The sequence below is a fragment of the Leptonychotes weddellii genome, chromosome 3, assembly GCF_054177405.1.
Source record: "Leptonychotes weddellii isolate Sample4059 chromosome 3, ASM5417740v2, whole genome shotgun sequence".
Classification (NCBI taxonomy): domain Eukaryota; kingdom Metazoa; phylum Chordata; class Mammalia; order Carnivora; family Phocidae; genus Leptonychotes; species Leptonychotes weddellii.
Window position 1 is genome coordinate 93,531,877 of NC_138371.1, and position 14,282 is coordinate 93,546,158.

The following is a 14,282-nucleotide window of genomic DNA, read 5'->3' on the forward strand; positions in this document are numbered from 1 at the left end:
CTCAGCCAAACAGAAGTAGCACAAGAAGCTTTATTTCAACCAGAAAACCCTCCAAAACCCAATTTTGGGGGTTTTAATTTTTTGGGTATGTATTGGCATAAGCTAAAGTATTCATGGTCTCAACATCATCATGTTAAAATTTAGTATTGCATAATTTGAAGCATTAAGAAAACCAGGAGATGGCAATTAAGTATGTAATTGGAGGCACCTGGGTGGCTCAGTCGGTTAAGTGTCTGACTCTTGATTTGGGCTCAGGTCATGATCTCACCTAAGATTGAGCTCCATGATGGGAGTGGAGCCTGCTTAACATTCTCTCTCTGCCCCTCCCGCGACCCCCTCTTTAAAAAAAGGATGTAAACGAGTATGGAAGATTTTGTGAAGATCAGTGTTGAATTCGTGATTCTCAGTTTTGTACATTAAAATCACCTGGAAAGTTTTAAAAACTACCAGTACCAGAAACCTACCTCTGGAAATTCTGTTATCATGGTTCTAGGATCAGCTCTGGGAATCAGTATTCCTTAAAAGCTCCACATCTGATTCTAATGTGTAGCCAAGAGAGGGATCCACTGAGTTAATTAATGGACACTTTTGTAAGATCTCTTTGACCAGGAGAAAATGATTTCATAATTTTTCCCTCCTTTTTACTGGATTAAATAGAAATTACTAGGCATTCAACAGCTTTTTTTTTTTTTTGTCAAGTGACAGTTTAAAAATTTAAACTCATGCCAAATTCGTCCCTGCACGGTAAGATTATTGGAGTGGTTAATTTTTTTTTTTAAAGATTTTATTTATTGGATGCCTGGGTGACTCAGTTGGCTAAGCATCTGCCTTTGGCTCAGGTCATGATCCCAGGGTCCTGGGATCGAGTCCCACATCGGGCTCCCTGCTCCTCGGGGAGTCTGCTTCTCCCTCTGCCCCTCCCTCCATTCATTCTCTCTCTCTCTCAAATAAGTAAATAAATTTTTAAAAAAGATTTTATTTGAGAAAGAGAGAATAAGTGAGGGGGAAGGGCAGATGAAGAGGGAGAAGCAGGCTCCCCAAGGAGAAGCAGGCTCCCTGGTGGGCAGGGAGCCCGATGCAGGGCTTGATCCCAGAACCCTGGGATCATGACCTGAGCCAAAGGCATACACTTAACCTACTGAGCCGCCCAGGTGCCCCTAGAGTGGTTAATTTAAATAGAGTTCATTTAAAGCTGGATTGTGTTTAATATATTATCTTTTCAATGGTTAGAGAAATTTATTTGTAATGTGTTTTGCAGCTAGGCAGAACATAATAAAGACAAAAGGCTTGTCCTGCATCACACCTTGTGTTATCAATATATACTCTGTTGAATCAGTATGTCCTTCATCTGTTTGCTCCACAGAAGTGTAGTTTTAGGCAGTGTATAGTCAGGGCTAAGGAAAGAAAGTGGCAAAGTACTGAGGTTCGGCAGGAGGCGCTTGCATTGTGGTTATGGAAGAATCATGTCACAGGTGTTCTCTGCCTTTTCTTGGTATCTTTTGGCTTGTAAGCCTTCTTAACTACACATGCTATTGAGATTCCATATCTATTGGCTTTCTACGAGTGGTATAGATACAAGGCAATGTTCCTGTAATTTAGGTTAACTCTTAAATAGTTACCTGGTTATAGAAAGAAAATATATTTATCCTGTGGTCTTACGGTTTATTCCATTTAATTATTGATAACTGGTATTGGGAAGAAAACTTAAGTGTATGCCTTCACACAGCTGTAACAGCCTGGCAGACTAAGAGGCCATGTTGCCATTTTTTCCAGCATTAAAAGATGCCTCACAGAAGCTCAAACACCTTGAGATGGAAAGCAGTCCATTGCCGTCTTCACGTCCCAACATGGATGTCAACATCAACAGCCAGGTATTCGATTGCTCCTTTGTATACCTGCAGACATCTCCAGACCTCTGAGAAAGCCCTGCTTTCCAAAGCTGATACTTTCTCTTTCCTTTTTCTGGGGAATGTGTGTGTGGCGACTTCTTTCAGACCTATTTCAAAGGCACAATTCATGGATGTTCATGGATGTTCAGGAGGAGAGGAGGAAACTCAGGCAGTGGTAGGAACTGTAAGGTCATCTCTTGAGTGTTTTGCAACATGCATGCAAAGTGTTGTGGCTGCTTTAAACTTATTTTGATTTAGCTCATCCTTTTCCTAATTCTGTTCAATAGGTCTTGATGTAGTTGAAGGTGACAGCCTTTTAAAATTACAGAAGGATTTGAGGCACTTGGGTGGTTCAGTTGGTTGAGTGTCTGACTCTTGGTTTTGGCTCAGGTCGTGATCTCGGAGTTCTGGGATCGAGCCCTGCACTAAGTGGGGAGTCTGCTTGAGATTCTCTCCTCTCCCTCAGTCCCTTCCCCTGCGCCCCCAGGCCCCACGTGCACACTCTCTGTCTCTCAAATAAATACAAATAAAATTACAGAAGGATTTGTTTGAAAGGGAGCTGCTCTGTCATATAAACCGGGAAGAAAATGGAACTTGAGATGCTTCAGCTTTGTTCTTCATAATTTACACCACCCTGTGCCCTTGGAGTTTTAGGTGTGGGGTGGGGGGTGCATACCAATTTAACCAACTAAACTTCAGTTAATTGCTTGAGTGTAATTTAAAATTTTTCTTAAATAACTTATAGGGATAATTAAGGTAAATCAAATGAGATAAAAATAATTCATTGTATCCGCTACTAGATGTCCCTACTAAATGTAAGAGTAAATTTTAGATAATGATCTAGAGACACCCTTTTTTCCCTATATATAGACAACAGATAACAAGGATCTGTTGAATGAATTTTGTTTTGATTTTAAAGAGGAAAAGGGATCAGCTGATTTGCAGTGTTGTTTCATCCTTGGATAACTAACTGGAATTTCTTCAGAGATCAGCATGATGTGTAAAGAGTGATTTTCTTCTTTCTTGTCATTGTTCAAGCTGTCCTTTTGAATCCAAGTTGTTTCTTTTTCTTTTTCTAATATGTTTATGCTTAGAAATGTCTTTTAGAAGCTGATTAAATTCCAGAAAGACTTTCATTTTCTTTTTTTTTTTTAAGATTTTATTTGTCAGAGAGAGTGAGATAGCACAAGCAGGGGAAGTGGCAGGCAGAGGGAGAAGTAGGCTCCCTGCTGAGCAAGGAGCCTAATGCGGGACTCGATCCCAGGATACTGGGATCATGACCTGAGCCAAAGGCAGACATTTAGCAGAGCCACCCAGGTGTCCCAAGACTTTCATTTTCATTACCCCTCAGTATTTTTCGATTGTATTTGTGTGTTTGCTTTCATTTTGTGTTGTTCTACTATCTCTGTAAGTAGAAGAATACAGGGTCAGAGACAGAGTTTATTGAAAGCTTTAGATGAAAGTTTTAGGTGGTTAGCAATTAATTAGAGAAAAATTTAATGGAGGACTGGAATGATCCTGAAGGAGAATGATGACTGGTGAATCTTGGTGGGTGTAAGGTGGGGTCCTGGGATCGAGCCCTGCGTTGGGATCCCTGCTCAGCGGGGAGTCTGCTTCCCCTTCTGCCCCTCATCCTGCTCGTGCTCTCTCTCTAATAAATAAATAAAAGCTTAAAAAAAACCCTTTGTGTATATTTAGTAAAAGTGTAAGGTAAATTGTGTCTAATCTTCTAAAGCAAAATTCTTAATTTGCAGATCATGGATCTATTCATGAATAATTATGAGGAGGGCCTTAAGCTCTATGAAATTGAATACATATTCTTTGTTTTATTTTTTTCTAAGGTTTTATTTATTTATTTGACAGAGAGAGAGCATGAGCAGGCAGAGGAGCAGGCAGAGGGAGAGGGAGAAGCAGACTCCCTGCTAAGCAGGGAGCCCGATGCAGGGCTCGATCCCAGGACCCTGAGATCATGACCTGAGCCGAAGGCAGATACTTAACCGACTGAGCCACCCAGGTGCCCCTTGAATAAATACTCTTGTCATTGATTCATTTATATATTTTTTTCTGAAAAGTGGATCCTTATTTTGTTAAATTCTCAAAAGGCTCCATGACTCAAGAAAAGAATGAACCATCACCAACCTTAAAACAACTCCTTGCATCTCTCTAAGGTATTAAAAAGAACTTTACTTTGGTTAAAAGGTTTGTGTATATATTTTTTAATCCAACCGTTTCAGTGTTGGATCTCTCAGAATTAGGACCTCTTGTAAGAATGTACCATGTTTCTTTTAGATTTTACTGTTTACACTATTTCTTCACCTTGGTTGTTTGACTGTGTAAGTGCCCTGCTGAAAGATGTTCACATTTCCCAGCCAAGATTGTTTTAAGAGTCATTTCAAGTCTGCATCTGGTGGCATTCTGCCTGGAACTTAGGCCGACTTTGGACCAACTTTAACCTCTCATATAAGCTCTCCTATAAGCTGACTCTGACAGCCAAGGCTACTCTACAGTAGAGTTGAAGTAGCCACAGTCATTTCAGATCAGGTCTCGTTTGGGGTATTTAGGAATCAGGGTGTCCTTTTAATTCTTTTGGTCATCAGTTTGCCACATTTTGACCAAGGCAGTCATATCAGCGGCATAGTAACTGGCTGCCACTGAAATTATGTGCTATAATAAAATAATGTGAAAATATTTTAAAGCTGTTACACTCAACTTGTATTTCAGTAATTTTTTTTATGTACTCATACATCATAATTATAGAAAATAGATTTAAAGAAGCAGGAAATTTTAAATCTTCCATTATTCACTACTAAGAGATAACTACAGTTAACATTTTTAAGATAAATATTTCCAAACTTTTAAATGTGATATATGTAAATATTTTCAAACATTTGGAATATTGGATAAATATTTCCAAATATTTAAATGTGTATTTTTAAAAATAAAAATGCAGTGATACTGCTTTTTAAAATTAATCAATTATAAATATCTTTCTTTATTTTGAGGACATATTACAGATAGTAGTTAAATTGTGTCACCACTGTGTTTACTCCGTTACCTGTTGGACACTTAGATTATTGCTAATTTTCACTGTCATCATCAATGCTGTGACAAACAACCTTCTAAATAAATATCTGCCATCATCTGATTATATTCCTGGGAAGGAAGTAGTAGGTTAAAGTATAGGCAATTTTAACAATTTATGGTAACAATTTATACTTTTACCTGTGATGTGTGTGTTGAATTCTTTCGTTTGTAGTATAGACAAAAAGAAATCTCTGCTTATGTCAAGAGGCAGGTTGCTCTGAGAATCCTATAATGTGCAAATATAAATAATTAACAAGTAATTTCAACTCTGTAACATAATTTACTCTGAAAAGAAGATGTCAAAGTATTTGAATTAGCCATGATTTTCCCTCAGCTTTATTAAGATATAATTGACAAATAAAATTGTAATATATTTAACATAAATAAGTTAAGTATCAGTTGTAGTGCAGATAATTTAAAATACTTTTTTTTTTTTCTTTTAAGTAGGCTTCACGCCCAGCGTGGAGCCCCATGTGGGGCTTAAATTCATGACCCCGAGATCAAGACCAGAACTGAGGTCAAGAGCTAGGTGCTTAACCACCTGAGCCATCCAGGCACCCCTAAACTTACTTCTTAATTTGCTTCGTTCCATTTATTTCTTTTCATAATGGTTTATTTATATTGTTTTCATGGTGATCATCACTGACTGGACTTGTGTTTTGTTCTGTCATTTTCATAGTCTATACCTGAGAGTGACTATTTGTGGCTATATAACATAATTCCAAACAAAATCATCTACCTGGTGACAGCTCCAGAATTGCAGGGATTATTAGCCTGTGTAGGGCCTAACCTAAAACCCAGTTGAATTATAGCAAACAGCACGTTTTCCATGTGTGATTTCATTCAGGCATTAGTCCTGAATGATGTAGTCAGTTACTCAGTTGCTTTAAAGACAGGAAATTGGGCTAGATGATTTCTAGAGATCCCTACCAATTCATATTTCGTGTTTGTGATTATTGTGTCTTAGTTTGAAACTGCATGTGGGAGGTGACTATTCTTGGAACAGGATATGACTATTTAAGACACGTGATTTCTTGGTTGTCTGAATATGAACTTTCATCAGCCACTTTCCTCTTTCCATATAACTATAGCCCATCAGAGTTGCTTACAGTATATTTTTAATATCTAGGAGGAGGTGGTGAAGTTGACTGAAAAATGTCTTAATAATGCCATTGAGAGCCCAGGATTGAATGCCAGGAGAGTTCCTCCTAACTTGAAGAGTAACATTTTGAAGGCCCAGGTAGAAGCAGTGCATAAGGTAAGCTGCCTTTAATGGGGATAGTCCTGATGAAGGGAAAAGAACATGAGACTTAAGGCTGAGAGACCCAAAGACACATATGTACATAAGCGTTAAAGAAGAGTGACCTAGCTAGTGATTGGAGATAGAAAGTAGTACCCAGACACATGCTAAAGATGGCAGAATGCCTTCCTGAGTCTGAGTACAAGCTAGATTAAGAGGGGGCAGTCATGGGATAAAAAGTTGAAAGTAAAGACCCGCTAGGGCATAAGAAGTCCTTTTTTTTTTTTTTTTTAAAGTCAAATTCCTATAGACATGAGTCCCTAATCTTTGCCACTTGTATAGCCAGAAAATCTAATGACTTTGAGGTTCCTATCAACACTAAGTCTGTGGTTTTAGGTCTTTCTTTAGCCATCTGCTATTCCCCACCACCCATCTGCCCCCAGTTTGGCGGAGTTGTTTGTAACAAGTGTGACAGTTACAAGGTGAAGGAGTTGGCCATGACATTGTGAAGCATGCAGTGGGGAGAGACCAGCCCCCATGAAGTTTATGGCATCCATGTTCTCAAAGTCAGTTTTTCCTTGGTGCTTCCTGACTTTCAGACTTACCGTCCATACTAAAATCAGGACAGAAGCCCATCTCACCAAATCATGTTATCAACTAGAATTTCAAAATATCCTGTTGTTGAGAAGATGCACTTTACAACCCTTCTGTCCCCAAGCACAGGCCTTGAAGAGAACCTGAGATGACTTGCAGAATATTATTCATGCTTTAGTTATCTATCCTCTCCCCCCAGTATAAACATAAAACATACTATTTGCCTATAAAAGTAAATAAAAATATGACAATACAGGCTTTGGAATCAGACAATTTGAGTTTGAATCCCATTTCTGGTCTACCACATACTAGTGTTGTGACTTGGCAGGTTAGTTTCTCTGAGCCTCAGTTTAATTATGTTTAAGAAAGGATATTGGTAGTACCTACCTTAAGGTGGGTTACAAGAATAAGATAATAAATGTAAACGACATGGGACAGTGAGTGCCTGGCACATAAAGAGCATTTAATTAAGTGTTGAAATCCCCAATGTGGAAGCTACATGTTGTATTAGCAATAGTAGTAATTGTTGTCACTACCTTACATTTCATTTACACTTTTGGATTTTTCTTGAGTTGAGGAAGAAAACAATAACTTGAATAGCCCTAAAATAAAGAGATTTTATTTTATAGTTAGAAACCTTTCCATGAAGAAAAATCCAGGACCAGATGCCTTCATTGTTGACATCTACTGACTTTAAAGGAAGAAATAAGAGTTCCACACTAACTCTTTCAGAAAACAGAAGAGGAAGGAGCACTTCCCACTTCATTTACTGATACTAGTATTACCCCTGTACCAAAGCCAAAAAAAGATTTCATATGAAAAGAAACTATAGACCAATACCCCTTTTGTACATAGACTCAAAAATCCTTAACAGAATAGACCAAGTAGCATTTACCTCAGGACAAAAGTTGGTTTATCCTTCAAAAACCACTATAGTTCACCATATTAAAAAGTAAATTATCTCAATTCATATGGAAAAGGCATTTCACAGAAATCAATACCCATTTGTGATAAATGCTCACAGCAAACTAGAAACAGAATGGAGCTTCTTCAGCCTAATAAAGGGCACCAATGAAAAAAATCTACAGCTAGCATCACACTTCATGCTGAAAAACACATTCACTGAAATGGCCAGTATTAAAAACTGACCATCCCTGGGTTGGCAGTGATGGAGCTCCTGCAGTGCACATTGCTGGTAAGAATATAAAATGTTACATAAGCACTTAAAGAAGAATTTGGCAATATATTAAACATATACTTCCCGCATGACCACACAGGTCCACTCTGAGGTATTTACACAAGAGAAATGAAAACATAGTTTCACACAGATATTAGTACATGAATGTTCCTAGCAGCATTATTTGAAATAGCTAAAAACTAGAAACAACCCATATGGCCTTCAGCAGGTAAACATAAACAAATTGTGGTATATCCATTCAGTGGAATGCTACGTAGCACATAAAAAGGAATGAATTGGTGATACATACAGCACCATGGGTGAATCTCAAAAACATGCCATTCTAAAGAGATAGACACTAAAAAGATAGGTATTGTGATTCCATTTATATGAAACTATAGAACGTAATGCTCACCGTTTGCCATGTGTAAGGGTTTTTGATGAGGTTGCATTGGCCACAAGGGAATATTGTAGGGGTAGTGAAAATGTTGCACATGGTGACTTTGATGTTGGTTATGCACCTGTATATATTTTTCAGAATTCATCAAACCCTACATTAAAAATGTGTGCATCTTACTGTATGTAAATGATACCTCAATAAAGTTAAAGGAACAAACTGACCCCTTCAGAAATATATTTTAGAATTTCCTCCTAACATATTCCTTGTGTTCAGGGAAAAATAAAAAGCCAGATAGACTGTTTAACATCTCTTTCTTCTTTTCATCATGTAAATTCCAAAAATTCTGGCATTGAATCTTTTGGGATTCTGTATATATTGACTAACACACCGTGGTGTCTTAAATAAGTGAGAGCTGTCTAGTAAAAGGTGTGAATTTGTGTACTATTGAAGTGGAAGTGTGGATTATTAATTTGGGTATGTGATGGGGCTATACGAGGTGTAGTACTGATACTTCCGTAGACAAGGTATGATAACCTCTGGAACTGAAGCAAAGTGATATTTCTGTTTTTACTGGAGAAGTATAAATTTCTTCTTTGTTACTTTATTATCCTCAACAAATACTTAATTTTTTTATGATTTCATTTTCTTAGGTTACAAGAGAAGATAGCTTATTAAGTCATAAAAATGCCAATGTTCAGGATGCTGCCACAAACAGGTACAGTTCTGAGTTAGATGGAATTAAATTGATGTTCTTCTCCTCTTAACTTTTCTTTTTTGGTCTCTTTTTCTCTTCTCCAGTGTATCGCCACATAATTGCAGGCTATCTATTTGAAAAATAGCTTGAATTTACTTTTCTATCCATTACATAGCTGTTTACTACCTAGTTTTAGATTATCTGGAGGTACTTCTAATTTGTCTCTGCATTCTCATTCTTTTACTGAATCAAACTGCAGAGCAAAAGCAATCTTTAAAGATATTTTTAATCTTATACATGGTGAGGGATGTATATTATTTCTCTTAATTCTAGTGCCATCCTGTTATCACAGTGGCCTTGTTCTTACAAACTTTCTTATTATGAGCTCTCACACTATTCAAGTAAATTTATTTGCTCTTCTCTCCAAGTCCCTTCTGCCTCTTTTCTTTAATGAGTATTAAGCCGTTTATTTGCTTTGCTAGGCTTTTATCCCCTGCTCTGTGCCAGTTTGTTTTGTTCATCGCTATGTATCCAGTGTTCTGTGCTTAGTCGGTGCTAAACATTGTTGAATGAATGAATGCTGTTTCTTTTCCCGTTATTCAAAATGTATTCAGTGAGGAATTTCCTGATTAAGCATATTCAGTTCCAGATACTGTAACCAAAATAGCCCTAAGCATATAGCGTGCTTTACATATATGACATTAGAGTTAGTATTCAACAAACACACTAATTGATGATCAGGGTAAAACTGGAGTTACAATTTAACCTTTTAATTAATTTCAGTAAATCAGTTGGCCCCACAATATTTTTATTAGAGCCTTTTAGAACTTCATCAAAAAAAAAATTTTTTTTTTTTTTGCCAGTAGGAGGATAATGGGAATAGGACTGCCAAGTTCATTGAACTCTTAAAGCTGGAAAGAACCTAGAATGTACTCCAACTTCTAGATTTGCTTTTCTAAATGGCTATTGATATTTTGAATCATCTATTTTCCCCCCAGGAGTTGCAATGTATTCTTTAAGATATCCTTAAGTTCTTGTTTAAACTTGGGTCTATTTCTGGACCCTTTCCTTTTCTGTTAATCTTTTCTGTAGTCTGTTTTGTTCCCATGCCATACAACGCTTTTAAGAAATTACTGTATCCCCCTTCCTTTTTTAAGATTTTATTTATTTATTTGAGAGAAAACTAGAGAGAGCACAAGCAGGGGAGGGGCAGCGGGAGAGGAAGAAGTAGGCTCCTTGCTGGGCATGGAGCCCATTGCGGGGCTCAATCCCAGGACCCCAGGATTATGACCCGATCTGAAGGCAGCCGTTTAACTGACTGAGCCATCCAGGTGCCTCTACTGTGTCCCCTTTTAAAAAAAATATTTCAAGCATAGAGAAAACTGTGGAGATTATATATTGTCTGTGTACCAAATATCAAGCTTTGTAACATCTTCACATTTTGCTGTGACCATTTTTCCTTTATCTTTTTTATTGAGTTGTAATTCCCGTACCATAATGTTTTCCCTTTATAAGTATACAGTTGAGTGCTTTTTAGTACATTGACAAAGTTTTGCACCATTACCACTGTCTAATTCCATAACATTTACATCACCTCTAAAAGAAACACCATGCCTGGGGCGCCTGGGTGGCTCAGTTGGTTAAGCAACTGCCTTCAGCTCAGGTCATGATCCTGGACTCCCGGGATCGAGTCCCACATCAGGCTCCTTGCTCGGCGGGAAGTCTGCTTCTCCCTCTGACCCGACCCCCCTCATGCTCGCTCTCTCTCTCTCAAAAAAAAAAAAAATAAAAGAAACACCATGCCCATTTGCAGTCTCTCCACATACTGGATTTGCCTACTCTGTCTGGACAGTTCATATAAATGGAATCACATAATATGTGGCCTTTTGTATCTGGCTTCTTTCATTTAACATAATGTTTTCATGGTTGATCCATATTGTATCATGTATTGGTATGTCACTCCTCTTTAGGGCTGAATAATACTCCATTGTATTAGATATTCCACATTTTGTTTATCCATATATGAATTGATGGACATTTCTGTTGTTCCCACTTTTGACTATTTTGCTATGCTATGAACATTCCTATACAAGAATTTCTGTAGGCATTCTTTCAATTCTCTATATACCCAGGGAGGGTTATTGCTGAATTAGTCATGTAGTAACTCTATGTTTAACTTTTTTTTTTTTTTTTTAAAGATTTTTATTTATTTATTTGAGAGAGACAGAGAGCACATGAGAGGGGGGAGGGTCAGAGGGAGAAGCAGGCTCTCTGCCGAGCAAGGAGCCCGATGCGGGACTCGATCCTGGGACTCCAGGATCATGACCTGAGCCGAAGGCAGTCGCTTAACCAACTGAGCCACCCAGGCGCCCTCTATGTTTAACTTTTTGAGGAATTACCAAACTGTCTTCCAAAACAGCTACAACATTTTCATTTCCCACCACCAATGTATGTGGGTACCAGTTTCTCCACATCCTTTCCAATGCTCATTATTCTCCATCTTTAAAATTACAGCCATCCTAGAGAGTATGAAGCATGTCTCATTGTGGTTTTGATTTTCATTTACCTGAGGACTAATATTGAACGTCTTTTCTACTTTGGAGAAATGGCTATTCAGATCATTTATTTTTGTAGTAATAGCTTTATTGAGATAAAATTTAAATACTCTGTGGTTCACCCATTTAAAGTATATAATTCAGTGGTTTTTGTTTTGACATATCTGAATTTTAAAAAATCCGTATTTCCTTTATTTTAACTACCATTACATAAGTCAATCACAGTTTATTCATTCTTTTATTAATGGGCCAGTATTGTTCCAAATTAATGTTGTACATGTTCTTCCTTACCTTACACATGTTGTGAGGATTTTTTTAGGGTGTATACCTGGGAGTGAAATTGCTGGGTCATGACACACACTGGGCAGAATGGCTGCAGAAGCTTTTCATCTTCTTCTTCCTGTGTTTTGCGCAGTGTAAATTATATGTGACTAATCTTTTCTTGAAGCGTTGGGAGAATTCATTGTAAGACATATTTCACTCTCTTTTTTTTAATTTTTTTTTTAAAATATTTTATTTGACAGAAACACAGCAAGAGAGGGAACACAAGTAGGGGAGAGGGAGAAGCAGGCTTCCTGCCGAGCAGCGAGCCCCATGTGGGGCTCGATCCCAGGACCCCGGGATCATGACCTGGGCCGAAGGCAGACGCTCAACAACTGAGCCACCCGGGCGCCCCTTCACTCTCTTTTAATGCTCACATTTTCTTATATTGAGTCCTTTCCTCTGAGCTGTTGCTTCTTTCTGAAGCACAAAGTTATTTTTTCTCTCTTTTACACTTTACTGCTTATTCTTGAAGTTGTGCATTTTCATTACTGTCTAAGAATAGGTTTTTTAAAAAACATTTGTTAGTATTCAAGGTAGCCTTTCAATCTGAAGAAATTTTTGAATATCGAGTATCCATTAGTTAAAACATCATGATCATTTCTCTGTTTTTCATAACTATCCCTTCTTATTTTTCATCTCTTTGCCTCTTTTTGCTCATTGTTGTGGATGAAATAGTCCTAGCTTCCACCTCACTAATTGATTATGTCTGACTTTTTCAATCTAGGATTTATTTCCTATTTTTTCTCATTCTCCTTGTAGGCTTCAGGATCTGCTCCTGTTTGCACACTTTTCAGTGATATTAGAAGGACTGGGATTTCTTCCTGGATGTGTTATCTTGGTGGATGATGATCTTTGGGCTCTAGATTTCCCCCCTTCCCTCCCTGGTGTTGAAGCCATCTGTGAGACTGCTCCTGTTCTTGTTATTCTTACCTGGGATCAGACACCGTTGTGATTCCTGCTGCCAGGACTAGTAACAGATTCTCTGGCATCCTCTCACCTGGCTAGTCCTGTTGTAATATCTGGAGCACTCTAGGTGTTGCTTCTGCCTTCTGCAGCAGAGCTCTCCAGCCTGTGTCCTTAGATGGTGGCTTCTCCCTATGGTTTTCTGACTGTTCTCCCATATCTCAGGTATTCTGGTTAGTTTCTAGTCCACTGAGCTTTCCCATTCATGTATTTGACAACAGTTTTTAAAAATCATTCAGTTGATCTATCTTGTTTGTGTATCTTTCTTTTTAAGAAAAATCTTTTCGGAACTCTCAGTGAGATTTAGGAGGGATGGAAAATAGTCTACCATTTTGATCAATCTGTGAATGAGTCTGGTGTGGATATGGAAACTGTTCCTTGGTGGGTGGAGAAGGGTCTCACAAAGGCATATGAATGCAACACTGACTGCTCTCGTGCTCCTCACAAATTGTCATTTCTTCTTCCTCTACGTGAATTATTACTCTTCTTTCTGAAGTTCTTTCTTGTAACACATTCCCTATGCCTGTATAGGTGCTCCATGATGTGAATTTATCTTTTTCTTCCAGTGCTGTATTAAATGAGAATAATGTGCCCTTCCCTGAAGATTCTCTTGCTCTGATGCATACCACACCTGCAGCAAATGGTTCTGTTCTTAAGGTAACAACACTTGCTTTTGAAAGTTTCTCCAAAGACCGTATTGAGTTGAGTCCTGTGGTATAATCACAGACATCGGGTGATTTCTGATTGATACCAGAACTTAAGCTGTGAGAAAAGCATTGAGCCTCAGTTCTCTAGAGAGAATCCTATTGTCAAATCTCTCACAAGAGTATCTCAGGACTTTTTCTTCAGTTTTTCTGTTATTTGTTGGTCTTTTTGTCTTAGGTGGTCTTTGTATTTTTGGTTTTTTGATGTTGGCTATACCACCCTAGTGTCTCAAACAGTAGATGGCACATAGTGTGCACTAAATAAATATTGATTGCTTGAAACACCAGCACCCTATCATTGTGTTGCAGTAGAACCAGCTCGTCACAGCCCCTGATTTTCTGCCCCTTGTCACACCTTTACCAGTCCAGAGATCATAGAAAGTCAGTCCATTGCCCATTACCCAGTTCATTACCCATTGAATGTTTCAGTTAGCAAGTTAAATGAAAAATTACCCTTGCAAATGAATGTTTACCATTTTGCTCTTTAACTACATAAATACATTTATTGTAGAAATTTGCTAAATATTTCATAAAAAGAAAAAGTTAGGAATCACCTGTATTCCCACTATCCAAAGACAATGTATAATTAAGATTAATTATAATTAAGTGTATAATTTTTCAGACTTTTGGGTTTAAAAAAATCCAATCTAAAATATCT

At 37.8% G+C, this 14,282-nt stretch overlaps 1 protein-coding gene across 5 annotated transcripts in view; it reads left to right on the forward strand.

Annotated features, from left to right (window-relative positions):
- The window catches only part of EPB41L5 (erythrocyte membrane protein band 4.1 like 5), a 143,066-nt gene that overhangs the window by 111,435 nt on the left and 17,349 nt on the right, over nt 1-14,282 (forward strand). For all 5 annotated transcript variants that reach the window (XM_031031283.2, XM_006736371.3, XM_031031284.2 and 2 more), the window contains 4 exons: nt 1,774-1,871; nt 6,103-6,231; nt 9,035-9,099; nt 13,487-13,577. In XM_031031283.2, coding sequence (XP_030887143.1) covers nt 1,774-1,871; nt 6,103-6,231; nt 9,035-9,099; nt 13,487-13,577 — 383 coding nt within the window. The remainder of the gene's footprint in view (nt 1-1,773; nt 1,872-6,102; nt 6,232-9,034; nt 9,100-13,486; nt 13,578-14,282) is intronic.